We start from the raw sequence: 14576 nt of genomic DNA, 5'->3' as shown, positions 1-14576 counted from the left end.
AAGGAATCAAATCCTATCCTCACAAGGTTACAAGAAAACAAAAGTTCTGAAAAGAAGTACACTATAAAGTCCATTTTTTAACTCAGGAAACAGGGATATCAAGATACAACGAAGTTTAAAATCCGTTTCTTCAGAATTATACACAGTCAGATGCTTAAGAAAATAATCTTCCCAATGATCACCCAAATCATTCCTCTCCATCTAGTAAGATCTTAACCTATTAACAAAGCTAAAGCAGAGATTTTTATACCTATAGGAGTATTCAGGCTTTGCCCATAGAAATACTTCTATATGCACAGCCATGGTTACTTTTACCATTAATGAATTCAAACTGCTATAGCAAGGCAGAAATTACTTTTAACAACTCGGGTCACAAGAATCAATACTAAACTGGTATTAAAATCACAATATACACTAAAAGAAAGGAGGAAAAACCTAGAGTTAAACACTGGAGAAAAGAACTTGAGAAAAAATGGAATCTAAAATAATTTACAGGAATCTGAAATAATGCCTGTGCTAAGCTAACACAGAAATCAAACTGTTTGAAAAGAAAACCAACATTACAACATTAGGGTTGATGTTCCAGTTCTCTCCAAAGGAGGACAAAATGCAGGAGGAAAAAAAAAAAAAGCTTGAAAAGCTTGAAAAGCTGAGGTTTTCTTTTCTACTTCATCAAATTTTTGCTGTGGATCTTATTCTGTTTGCATGCGAAGCAAATTGCTGCACAGCTGAGCTGAACCTCACCCCAGGTTAACCGCAGCACCAAACACAGGCCATTTCCTCTGGTTTCTTTTTATAAAAAGAAAATATTACCAAGATACAAAGAAACAAAGGATGCTGCTATGGCAGCTCATACAAGTATGTTACAATACTGATGTCTGCAGTATTCAAAGTCTGTGTAAGTAAACTTTAAAGGATATGGAGAGAAGTTGTTATTTTCATCCTCTTTTTCATTATCCGACACTAGGAGTTGAATTGTATATAAGATTTAACTGTGTTACATACAAAAGCAGCGGCACACCAGTGAGCACTTCATTAATTAAAAGCCAGAAAAGGAAGTTTGCTAAACGAAGCAAATGTTCTTATCACTCCTATCTATATTCATTAAAACTGACAGGAAACCAAATATCACCATCTGTCAACTTGCAATAAAGACACTAAAAACAGCTCCAGGGTAGAAGAATAATATAAAGTATAAAACTGCAGTTTTTCAAGTTAGTTTTAAATGGACAAGAGAGAAACTGATGTCAGACAAGGGAGAATAAAGGATGACAAGGAGCTGGTACATGACACTAGGAAAAAAAATATATTTTAGAATATCAACTGAAGCTCCTTTAAAATTTCACAAAATAAGATGGACCTAAAGTTTCCGCTGTATTTCTCACTCAGATCAACGGGTCCCCAAAAAGCCAAATACAGCAACGGCAGCTCATTTGCCTCTTTAGAAATAACTGCTACCAAAAACATTTGGAAAAGTATATTACACCACATAAACTAAAAATTTAATGCTCAAGCAAGTCCCAGAAAACACTTCTGCAGTTTTATTATGGGCTGGTGTAGTTTTATACTTACAGCAGAGATTTTTTTTTTTTTAAATTATTCCTATATCTGGATTTTGCTTGCAAGTGGGCAAACTCGGTATAAAAGTTGAATAAGATTTGATGAAAGAAGGAGGCTCTTAGCTGTGCAAAAAATACCAGGGCTCACACTAGCAGTTGCCGAGGTCAACCGAAGGTCATGGATTTAAGGTAGTTACCAGTAGTTGTACAATTCCTACCTTCTAGCAATCGCCCTTTTATGCACTGCAGGAGACAGGAAGGAAAAAACAAATAGATGGTAATAAGATATTTAATGACAGAAATGAAAATAAACTACTGCTCCCATTTGCAAACAGCATCGCTCCGTGGTGTTAATTCCGCACGGTACCCCAGCTGCATTACGCACAGCAATGAAAAGCACTTCTAGTTCCTCTCAGTGCTGCATACAATATTAGCTCCATAGTCACAGATTTTTAAGACTAAATAAGGTTAAAGTAATTCAAGGCTGAGATAAACAGAAAAAGAAAATCCATTGTTAAAACCACCAGCCAGCTCCCAGCCCATCATGCCTGGGTATCGGCACACAGGGCACAGGGCAGATCTTTGACACCCACAGGAGGCATAAACGGGGCCAGGAGAGGGGGAGCAAGGGGGTTAAAGACCAAATCGAAGGCTTATTGATTTGTATTATGGTGTTCCTCTCAAATGGCACACTTTTTTTTTTTTGTAGTTTAATTTTCTTTCCTAAAACCAATAATTCATATACATAAAAAGGCTCTCATTAATATTCTATGAGAATGCTTTTTTAGACTCAATACAATTACAACACAGCAATTATTATTCTTCTGTTAATACTTTAACAACACTAACAGAGCCATTAACAGCTCAGCCCAAATAGAAGAGGTGTTTAAGAAACAGAAGTGTAGGACAATTTCTGTTTACTAAACAAACCACAACAAAATTATAGATTGTAACAAACTCTGAGTGAAAAATGTTCCTGAAAACTGATGTGCTAATGTGCCACCAGATTTCTTTTCAATTAAGAGGCATCTTCCTTTGAAAGTCAACAGAATCTATGAGGACACAGGAAAAGTAAAATTCTTTAAATGAAGGGTGAAACTCAAGGGTAAATCCTCTTTTATGTTAAATATATAATGTAGATACACAGGACATCCATTATCTGTCCATGCCAATGAAGTCACTGGGATGTTTAGAAAGGACTTTGGAAAGGTGGTTGGCAAATATGGAGATGCATATCAGAAGAGAAAATACAGAACCATCCATAAAGAATTCCTCTGTGCGGCTTAAAAATTCTTCCAGACTGAAGCTGGAGATGCTGATTCATTCTAAGGTGGTGGTAGGATATCTTAAAAAAAACAAAACTGAAACATTGTTGTAATGGCAGGGGGGAAAAGGGCAAAATGTTGGCATTTATAAAGCTTTTAATCAAAAGCTACACAGCAAGAGCAACAAGCTTCTGCCAAATTATTATCTTTTGAAAAATTTTATTTTAGATACTCCTTGCTAGAGCTTCTATTTTCCTATTGAGAGCAGAAACTTTGGAAGATGATTTCATTTTATATACGAATAAGAAGTGTACAAAGACTCAGGATCTCCAGGATTGCAGATAACCAGCAGAAAAGGTAAACTCCTTTGGCAGAAATAGCAAACACAATTCACTCCTGTGCTTCTCCTGTCCACAGCTACTACAGTAACAACAGAGCATAAATCAAAGCACCTTCTACAGCACATAATCGTGAAAACCACCTCCAGACTCCCTGGATTTGAGAGTGCCAGGCTGGGAAAGGCCTTCTGGGGAACTGAGAAAGCATCAATTTCCTATAATCCTCTTAAAAAGGCAAATGAAGCTCAATCCTGAAATGCATGGTGCTTCTCAGTCCTTCCCATTCCTATATTGTGAGGCTGCTTCTCAACTGTTTTCCTTTAATTGCTCGAAACTTTGTTCTATTACTATATATACGCAATATTATCGATACCATTCGTTTATAATACTTGTATTCATATACACATATATAAAAATATAAATTTACTTATATTTTATAATAAATTTATAAATAATTTATATTTTATATTATTATATTATTATTTTATATTATGTAAAATTATATATAATTATATTATTGCATTATATTATTTTATATTTTATAATAAAATTATTTATTATGTATAATAAATATATTTATTATATATTATTTATTTATAATAAATATATTTATTATATATTATTTATTTTCTGATCTTGTACCTACCTTTTCCAGGAGCTGAAACATTTCCTTTGCCTGGCCATTACCTACAGACAAAGCCATCCTTTATATGAGGTTAACAGAAAGCACACACTTTTCTCTGGTTGTACCAAATCCCCTTGCTCACAGGATTATGTACATTCTGTTTAAATTCAAGATGGTTTTTGCCCTTTTGTACTCAAACACACCTCCTTCTCTTCATCCTGATACAATAAAACCTGAATTCATCAAGTTCAATACTGGCTTGCAATATGACTTATTTTGGCGATTATATCTCTGTGACACCTCCTCATCAGTATTATCCTTGAATTCACTTCAGACAGTCAATAACAGTTTTCCACACACCGTTCTAAAAGCTCCCTAAAAATCTGCTTTCAAGAAGTGAATGCTAAAGTGACAATATCCCGGTCACAACGCCTTCACATCTGTTATTTAAAGCACAGAACCATTACACCCCTATGCCAGTAACGTAAGACTCATTGTGCTTTCTGCTCTATAGCACAAAAAACCTGACCCATGAATAACTCCATCCTAGATGTACCTTTACAATTCAAGCAAAGACAAAATAGTTTATCACGACTTACGTTGCTTTAAGTATTTTCAAGTTGCTATTTAGATGGTCTTAGTAGAAATGACTACAGCAAGTTGGAACAGGTTCGCCTTAAAACAGAACCCAGGGCAGCACTAAAAATAAAACCTGTGTGTCTTGACGCCCGGGAAAAGTACAGCAACGCTACAAGGGATTCAGTGCAAAACTGCAGACAATGTTGCCTACACATACAATGCTTATTCATTAATTTGAATGAACAGATCTGCAGACAAAGAATAACCCAGAGTTTCTACAGGTTTATTTGATGCTCCCACCACTCCAGTTCCCTCTTCCCATGTGTTTCTTCTCTCACACTTCATTCTTCTGCTCTCTACCATCTTTCTTTTCATGGACCAGGCTCAGGAAAAATATTTCTCACTGTCCTGGTTATGTCTTGCTCTTCCCCATGCACAAATGATCCAATGTACATGAGGGCTGAAAGCTCATCAGGTCTGTGAGCTCTGGCACAGGCAACCCTTACCTCTCGGGTAATAATCCAAACTTTTTCTGCCATTTCTTTGTACTATGCAGTAATTATAGCCCTTTTTTTTATTTTTCATAGCCTATCCCATTAATTCTCTATTTTACATACTATCCATTACTTCTCAGGGTTTTTTTTTTTCCTCTTTTATCCTCCTATCAGTATTATGGTCTTTAAGAGAAAGGCTGTTAAGTACTGCACATCTGTCGTTTCAGCATTATGATTAGAAAGCAGACTTCGAAAATCCTGGTACCACCATAAAACTGGTGAACTAAGACTTGGCATCTTAAATTTCCTCACTTTATCACTGTTCTTGTACCCTTCCCTTGATAACTGCTGCTGATCACCATCAGAGACAGGATATTGAATTAGACACGCTCGATCTGAATCAATAGGGCTGTTCTCACAGATTTATTGCTAAAACAAGTGTTTCCATCAGGCCTAGGAAAATCAGCTAAGTAAAGTTACAGACTCTCACAGTTTTTTACAAGTAGCTTTGTTGTGTGGCAACCCCCCATTTTACCATCTCTTTTATTAGACTGCTCTGCATGCAGATTAAATGCTGGTGACGATCAGCACACATGTAAAGTACGCAGATATTTTCTTTGACGGTGGTAGGAAACATGGAGTGTAGGAAATTTAGCACAAAATATTTTTCACCTGCTGAGGAATATGGGTGAAGATGCTTTGAATATGATTTTGTCAACAGCATCAGCATAAGGAAGAAAAATGATTTGTTGGAAAACATCCATCATTTAAGATATTCCCTGTTGTTTTCCAGTGTTCTATTCCCAGAGACACTGAGCCTAGTTAGGTTTTGTGGTTTGGGTGGAGAAGAGAGAAGGTTATTGATGCTTCGGGAAAACATACCATAGCTTGCTTTGCTAGCTTGCTTCTGATCCTCAGCTACAGCAAGAACTGCTGGCTGAAAGACCTAACATCAAAAGTCAGCTGTAGGGGAAACTGTTTTGTTTGATTTACTAAATCTATCATTTAAAAACTTTTTTAAAAAAAAAAATAAAAAATTAAACTCATAAACAAAACTTTAAAATAAAGATTTTAAGGAGATAGCAGAAGGTTTCCTCAACAGTAAAGTCCAAGACCTGTTGGTGAAACCCTTCCAACCATTTAACCACCCTTGGGTTTCAGGACCTAGTAAAATTCCACTCTTCCCCATCAGTCTTATCTTGCCAAATTCAGAGCAGGAGGAAAACACCTGGAGGAACGGCATCCCAAGGACTCCACCGTACGCTCACAGGCAAAGCACTGACACACACGGCAGCACTCCCAGGAGCCAGCTCCTGCAGTTGGATTTTATTAAGGAACACACACGCTTTTGCGCTCCAGTCAGAAATATCTGGGGGCTTTAGCATATGAACAATAACTCAATAATCACATTTCCTCCTCTCTAACATAAAATAAACACAAGCTCTGAGATAGACTCCTTGGATTTATGTCCTTTCAAAAGAATTTAGTAATTAGGGATTAAAGAAATGAAACCACAAGTAAAGTGCACGGGTTCAAAATGTGCAGTAAACACTTTTGAAAGCAATGTTCTCCTCTGGGAGTATTGCAACAGATGTTTATCAGGAGCTACAAACAGTTAATCCAACTCCAAGCCAGATTAACTCATTGTCATTGGAAACAAGCCTTTTTTATTGTGGGCAGCCTACGGCAAACAAGGGGTTGTGCCAGACCTGCTGACAACAAGCAGTTAACTGAATGAAGAAATGAAAAAAAAGTCATAAAGCTCAACCAAATAAACCCATGTCTGGCCCAAAAGCCTTAGGTGAACAGGTGTATGTGTGGGTGGAAGGGGAAATAAGGAAAAAAACATTGAAACAAAGACTCCACCGACTATCTGATCACTGAAGTGGGTACACACCAAATGAGCCAAACAGATTTTTTAACAATTCAGCCAATAATGGATTGGGTTTTATTTTTGGAGAGCATAGGAAATATAATTATTGATCTTGGTTTTCAAAGTGCAGCACCGATACATCATAGTAACAACTCAGAGGTTATTCTGTTCAAAGATATTCTGAGTAAGAATGAAAACAGGAATGTACAAACCTACAAGGAAACTATGGATTATTCAAACAGTAATCCAACAGTTCAAAAACATTAGAAGATTTCAAGACACAAAGAATTTTAGCTTAGGTATCAAATGATGGCAGCCTACTATTCTTCTCTCTTTTTTTTCTTGTTTTTATTAAACTGAGTAATTTTATGGCAGTTTTTTAACTTTATATAAATAGTTATAGTACCTGCATATGCAATCTGATATTTACTCTTTCAAGATACAAATGCAAATCACAATTAAAAGCATCGTTATTTAAAGGTGAGATTGTCATTTCTTAACAGGTACAAATCAAATCCTTGTTTGTAAACTTTCCCGAGGGCAAGCAAAGGGCTAGTCAGTCCCTTTCCATGGGGAGGAATAAGCCACTCTTCTGCTCCTAATTTCAGAAATATTTAATTCTGGCAAATCCATGAGCATCCCATCAAAACAGTCAGCGATCCAACAGAGCCAGGAGAAAGCCACCCCCTTTCACCATCCTCAGGAGACCAAGCAGAAGAGGTAAGAACCACATGTCCGAAACGCCTCTGCCTGAGCTTCACTAGACCCCCACATCCCTGGGACTGCCTGGCTGCACCAGGATCCATGTAAAACTGCTGGGAAACAGAGCTGGCTAGAGGATGTACAGCCTTGTGCAGCTTGTAGGGCTACATGCAAGCTTCAGCTGAGGCACCTTCCCCTTCATGCTCCCAGCTGCAGTAACACAAGATTGAGAGTCACAAATTCTGAAAACTTTGGTCAAAACTTCCTTCCTGATTGCAGAAAATCTCAGATATTTTGGTTGTCTGGTCTTTTTAGACAGAGAGAAAAACAATGCCAATCTGTCCAGTCTAAAGGCAATCAAAAGAGGTTTTGTTTATCTAATTGCCAGGCAGAACAATAAACAAATAAAATCTGTGGGAAGTCCTTTCAACTCCATGGTATTTCTGCTGGTAAAGCAGAACTAGTTTCATTCTTGGTTTTACTCCTAATCAACAAAAGCAATGGCAAACATTATCAGTTCTTTTATATTTGATAAAGAGATTGATGTTATTTATTCAAGAAAACATTTATAAATATTCCTCCAGTTCTAAAAAGACATGATCACAAAACCACACCCTGGCATCACCTCTACCCAGCCCTTTCATTCCTAGGCAGAGGCCACTGGAAATGCTACCAGTCAATTGACTAAAATACAGTTGTTTGCAGCTTGTTTTGTTTTCGCCCCCAGATATCAAAAGCCCTAAGTACTGAGAGTAAGGATTTGTTTCCAAGTTTTAGTATTCTAAAGAAAAATACTGACATCATATTGTGCAAGTCTTGTCAAGAAGATCTTTTGTGTTCACAGCTTCAGTGTTTATGATAAATTTTAAACATTAACAGTAGAAGTATTATTTGCATCAAAGCCTAAATCTTAAAAGTAATTTAAACTAGTAAACTGGAAATCTTGATTTAAATAATTTCATTTTGCAAATATAGTTCTCCTAAACAAGTATTTGCTTTCAATGGCTTCTTGTTGAGTAGGTAAATAAACTACATGCATCTATTGAAAAGATTATGCAGCCTAATATGCTCTTGATCTTTTATTTTTTACATTTTATCAAGTAGACAATTTACAAGGCAATTATTTTTTTAACTATGATTCCTAAGTGCTTCAGAAATATTTAATAAGTCCTAAAGCACCTTTTATGATGATGATTATTCCCATTTTATAGAAGGATAACTGAAAGAAGAGATGATTATCTAGGCTGGACTCTCCTTCACCAGATTAAACTGCATCTAAGATAATATGATTGATCTCCGCTACAGCGATTACCTGTTGCAGAGAATTTTTCACTCTGACCTAACTATCTAGCAAGGAGAACAATTATCAATAACGCCTCAGGAGGCGGTAGCAGAAAGACTAAATACCTGTACAAGACAGGATAAGAGAGCTGAGCTTTATCAGCCTAAAGAAGAAAAAGCTCCAGGGAGACCTTACTGCAGCCTTCCAGTACTTCAAGGGGGACTACAGAAAAGCTGGGCAGGGACTGAGAGAAGTCGTGGATGCCCCAAACCTGGAGGTGTCCAAGGCCAGGTTTGATGAGGTGGATGAGGCTTTCAGCAAGCTGATCCAGTGGGAGGTGTCCCTGCCCATGGCAGAAGGGTTGGAACTGGATAATCTCTAAGGTCCCTTCCAATCCAAATCTTTCTGTGATTCTACGGTTCTAAGAACAGGGAGGTTTTGCCTGATCGTTTCACCAGGATGTAACATTTGATATTACTTGTACTTCATTTTCTAAAACTCAGATGTAAAAGTAACACACAGCACAGCCTGCTTCAGTTCTTCATGACAACAGTTTTCTTATGAAGAGCCACGAATTTTACAATGAATAATGATGGCAAAACCAGCAGTGAGCATTTAGATCGCTTCCACAGCCCAACTGAATCATCACAACGTACTTTCTAAGTAGTACAGCCTCTAGTTTGAGTACTCAGTTCTTAATATCATGCCTGAAAACCTGCAGAATGTTGCACCAACAGCCCTTATTGGGAAAGTTTCAGAACAGTTTCCCTGTACTGAATGTTGTATATCCCCATTCACCACTAGGTCAAGACCTTACACGTGATAAAGTTTGTGCCCTGAGGGACAGTGCCAGACCAGAGATGTTTACTAGTCAAGATGTATGAAAAGTGGAAAAAGAGGTACAGAATTATTTTTAAGGTCTTTCACAGTGTCTCAGCATTGTGCTCATTTTCTACTGGTATGAAGTTGGCCCATGATGGGAAACTGCTTCTCTCCTGAAGCACCGCCAAATCATCCCTTCCCAAGGATCAACATCAATGTCTCTCAAGCTACTTTGTCCTCCTATAAACTTGCCTTTGCTGTCATGCCTACAAACATTTTACCAGTCAGACATTAATGACTGTCTGCAGGCTTTAACAGGAAGGGTGAGAGGCAGAATACCAAGTTCTGGAAGAAAATAAAACAATAGGAGACACAATAGTCCGTAACAAGACAAATTTGGTAGGTGTAACCATATGAAATGCCAGCTCTTCTCTTCTGCCTGAAGCCCCAGCCATTGTTAAGGGGGTGATCATTAATCAGCATGCAGAGGAGGGTCTCACAGAGACAACCCATCGCTTTGATGATGAACCCCATGTCTTGCAAGGTACAGCTGGATTCATTCACCTCATTGTGAGCCCTCATCTTCAGCTTCAGGAACAGCAAGAGGGCTGTTCCCTCCAAAATAAATTGTTATGGTGTGTGCCAGACCCCAAATCCCACCCCACTAGGCCACCACACGTGACACCCTTTTTGCCTATGCATGAGCTCAGGAAATATGGGGATGGGGAGAGTCTACAAGGAGTGAGTCAGGGACTTTGCTGCACCTAAGCAAGCCACCCTCCTAAAATGAAACCGAAAGAAGGTTTTACATGGAAAAACATCCGCATTCCCTGCACAAGTTTCCCAGCAATATATATCAAGTGAATCATTTCACTGCCCTGGCTGTCAGTCCCCTACGCAGGCTTCAGTCCACCCTGCCCTGCTGCTCCAGACACAACCCTGCGAGGTTGCAAGGCGAGCGGGCTCCAATGGGGACACCGGCCCTCCAAGGCAGGTGTTCTGTAAATTCATATTTCATAAACACAGCTAATTGTGACAAGAGAGCTATAAAAATCCTTGTACTGCTTAAATTATTTCTCCACTTAGAGCAACTCTACCACTAGGAAATGTTGCACACTGCACTTTATACTGAACTGGCAGCACTCAGTGATAACATTAGAGCTCCATTAAAGAACACACGTAAAAATAACAGAACTTTAAAAAATACAAACTCATTTTCCTGCTGTCATTCAAAATAACCATTTAAAACTAAACAGGGTCGGCAACTGCCATTAAAAGTGTTCCAATCTAACACTGCAAGTGTTTAAATATGAAAATCATACTTTTGAAATAAACATCGCTGCTAACAGGGAAAAGTGCTACAGCGAGTCACATCACCATTAGACAGAAATTACCACCTTAAAGAAGTCAACAATCCCTCACACTTTACCATGGAAATAATCTCTCTCCATCCAACAAGGTCACCACAAAGGAAAAAAAAACAAAACCCAGCAACAAAACAATTAAATGATAGCCACCGAAACTTTGATCCTTTCATTCAGACATACAGGTATGTAAATATAGGTAATTCAGAGCCTGATCTTTAATAAATTTATGATTTATGCATTTACTGATGCTGATCCTCCAGTAATCAATGTATAGCTGATTCATTGTTTTCATCTGAATCTTCTTGCACGTACCGCAGTCTAAATTGTCATCCAACTCACATAATGCAGAAAAAAGCTCCTCAAAATACAACAAATTGAGTTTTACTTCTTCTAGTCTGATCTTTTTTATAGTTAGTTATTTAGAAAAAAAATTTTAAGGGTTTATTAACTATTTATACCGGAAAAGATTTTTTAATAACATGCACGTCCTTTAGCTTTGTGGGGCCACCGGCTCTGGACGTGCACCAGATAAGCAATCTAGTACCATGTAAAAGGGAAAGAAAAGACTTCATTCCGCTCCCTCTCACCTGTCTGGGTGAGAAAACAAGCAGGAGGCACGGAAGGGTAACTCAGCTCTGCAGTGCTCGCGTCATCCATCGGATTTCTGTTACCACCACAAGCAGGCAGCGCCTGCCAGCCAGGCTGCAGGTTGTTCACACACTATCAGAAATCAGAATTTACTATTTAGGCTAAAGAAGTTTTAGCAGGAATCAATCAGGCATAAACATCACCCTGTCTGGTATTTTTTTCTCAGGATACTCTGGAAAAGTTTATGTAAAATAGGAAAATCATGCATGCCATTATAGAAGAAAGACACTTAAATGTACACATGGATATTTCTTCTTTTAAACAGTAGTTACTGAACTGCAACTGGCTTCCTTGTAAAAGTACACATCCCTTGTATAAATAAACATCATTTATTTCATAATTTAAAAAATACTTTACATGCAGCTGCCTGTATTTCTCATATATTCACAATCATTTGAATACAATACGCTGTTAAATTCAATTCAAACTCCCAGCCTATCTATCACTTTAGACCATCTCGGCAATTTGGGTAGACAACGTAGTGCCGCAGGTATGTCCAATGTTTTCTAGGATCTAACAAATCACCACTGGTGCAACAGGTGCCATTTCCACTCATCTTTATATCTGATAAAGAGGGTTGTGCTGGTGCAGCCCCTCTCGCGGTCCGGCTGCCTGCACGCCCAGGGGTGCACAGGTGAGATGCAAGGACCTGGGAAGGTGCAGCTCTGTGGCTCCTCCAGCCGCTTCCCACATCCCAGAGGCCGGGACATACCAACATTGTTCCATCACTCCCCGAAAAACCTTTACTGTTTCCTATGGCTTCAGGTTAGCAAAAAAGCAAAAGGAATATTTTAGGCTTAGCAATAGGCCCTGACCCACAAGCATCCCTCTGCCTCTGTCACACACAACAAGGGGTTAACAGCATCGTGAGCCAACTCAGGTGTAGATGACACTGACAGCATCACCAATTTTAACTCAGATTTCTATATAGGCCATTTTAAAGCTTCAGCGGTGATTTCATTCAAAAGAAACATCCAGACGCAGATATTTAACCTGCCTAAATCACGTATTCATAGCTAAGATTCCTACTGCTCATTTATACCACCAAAATGATGATGCAAGCACCCTACGCTTTCAGGTTCTGCCTCCAGCTGAGGATGCTGCAGTAGATTAAAATTCCTAGCTCAGAGAGCACCCGACCTCATCGCGACTGCAGCGTCACTCAGAGAAAACGCCACAGCCAAAAGTTGCAAAACCTGTCAGAGAATTATTCTGCCTTTAAACATACCCGGATCAGAAATAACTTTTGCCATGACACCACTGGGGAACTAAAGAACTTTAAAAAGTTTACGCAGCTTTCATATGAGGTGAAATACACAGAAGAAACGTAATAAATACAGTTGACTGTAAAACGTTTGATGAGAAAAATGAGAGTGGATAAGTTGTAAAATAATACAGAGCAAAATTTGTCGCTAAACCATAGAAAAGATTTATAGGACATGATAAAAACAGACGATATTTAAGGTCATGTTTGTTACTTTAAATCTAACCGAAACGTGGCAACAACATCGTGTCTCTTTCCAAGCACACATCACCTCAGACTGGAGGGGATAAAGGAGAGGAAAAGGGGGAAAGGGGTAAACAGGGAAGGAAAAAGGTAAAAAGAAAAAGAGAAACAGCAATTTAACGTTTAGCAAATCCACGGAAACAACTTATGGCAAAGAGCGGGGATTTTCAGGCAGCGGCCCGAGCCCATTCTGATTTACTTTCTGCAACCCAGCTCAGGCAAAGCTCCATCCCGAAGATGAGAAACCAGCAGTGGCAGAGCCAGGGCAGCATCGCCAGAGCCCGGGACCTCCCGGGGCTCTTGGGATGCTGCGGGGATGCTCCCAGGACCGCCCGGGGCTTTCGGGATGCTGCGGGGATGCTCCCAGGGTCTCTCGGGATGCCGTGGGGATGCTCCCCGGACCTCCCAGGACCTCTCGGGATGCTGCGGGGATGCTCCCAGGATCTCCCAGGGCTCTCGGGATGCTGCGAGGATGCTCCCAGGGTCTCCCGGAGCTCTCGGGATGCTGCAGGGATGCTCCCAGGACCTCCCGCGGCTCTCGGGATGCTGCGGGGATGTTCCCAGACCCTTCCGGGGCTCCCGGAATGCTGCGGGGATGTTCCCAGACCCTTCCGGGGCTCCCGGAATGCTGCGGGGATGTTCCCAGGACCTCCCGGGGCTCTCGGGATGCTGCGGGGATGCTCCCAGGACCTCCCGGGGCTCTGGGGATGCTGCGGGGATGCTCCCAGGACCTCCCGGGGCTCTGGGGATGCTGCGGGGATGCTCCCAGGATCTCCTGGGGCTCCCGAGATGCTGCGGGGATGCTCCCAGGATCTCCCGGGGCTCTCGGGATGCTGCGGGACCTCCCGGGATGCTGCGGGGAGCACCCAGCATCTCTCGTGGCGCTCAGGATGCCGCGGGGAGCTCGGGCAGCGCCCGGGACCTCCTGCAGCTCTCGGGATGAGCCCCAAGGCAAAGCCTGGCCGGGAAGCGCAGAGAACCACAGCCCGTCCCCGATAAAACAACCGCCTCCAGCTCCGCCGCTCCCATTTTTCCCCCGTCCCGGCGGCGCCGGCTGGGAAACTTCTTCCCTCCCCGCCGGCACACGGTTTTCCGAAGAGCCGCGGCCACTGGTTCTTCCCCCCCACGCACAAAGAAGCCCCGGACACCCTGAGCATCCCAACCCCGGGAGCGCACGGGAGCGGGGAATGAACCCTGCGGGGAAGGAACACGCGAACCGCCTCGCTCGGGCCCCGCAGGGCAAGGACACGGACCACCCCCCCCCCCCCCCGCCCCACCAACCTCGTCCACCCACCTTGCATCCCCGCCGCCGGCTCCGCCGCCGATGCCGAAAATACGGGGCGGGCGGCAGCGACCAATCGGGGCGGAGAAGCTCCCGCCCGCAGCCAATGGGAGGCGCCCTCTGGCCCCCCCGCAGCCAATGGGAAGCGCCCCCCACCTCCCCGCAGCCAATGGGAGGCGCCCCCGGGCCCCCCCGCAGCCAATGGGAGGTGCCGCCCCCATGACGCGTGGGGC

General features: G+C 41.3%; 1 protein-coding gene across 4 annotated transcripts in view; it reads right to left on the bottom strand.

The window, feature by feature from the left end:
* Positions 1 to 14576, bottom strand: part of CTBP1 (C-terminal binding protein 1) — a 249605-nt gene that overhangs the window by 144363 nt on the left and 90666 nt on the right. The window contains exon 1 of one of the 4 annotated variants that reach the window (XM_069856496.1): positions 14356 to 14378. The exons of the other annotated variants lie outside the window; for them this stretch is intronic. Within the exon in view, the coding sequence (XP_069712597.1) occupies positions 14356 to 14362 (7 nt within the window). The 5' untranslated portion in view covers positions 14363 to 14378. Of the gene's footprint in view, positions 1 to 14355; positions 14379 to 14576 lie in introns of those variants that run through there. 4 annotated transcript variants of the gene reach the window in all.

Source organism: Phaenicophaeus curvirostris, chromosome 4, assembly GCF_032191515.1.
Source record: "Phaenicophaeus curvirostris isolate KB17595 chromosome 4, BPBGC_Pcur_1.0, whole genome shotgun sequence".
Taxonomy (NCBI): domain Eukaryota; kingdom Metazoa; phylum Chordata; class Aves; order Cuculiformes; family Cuculidae; genus Phaenicophaeus; species Phaenicophaeus curvirostris.
Note: the sequence above shows the minus strand (reverse complement) of the source record. Positions and strands in the feature narration are given on the sequence as shown.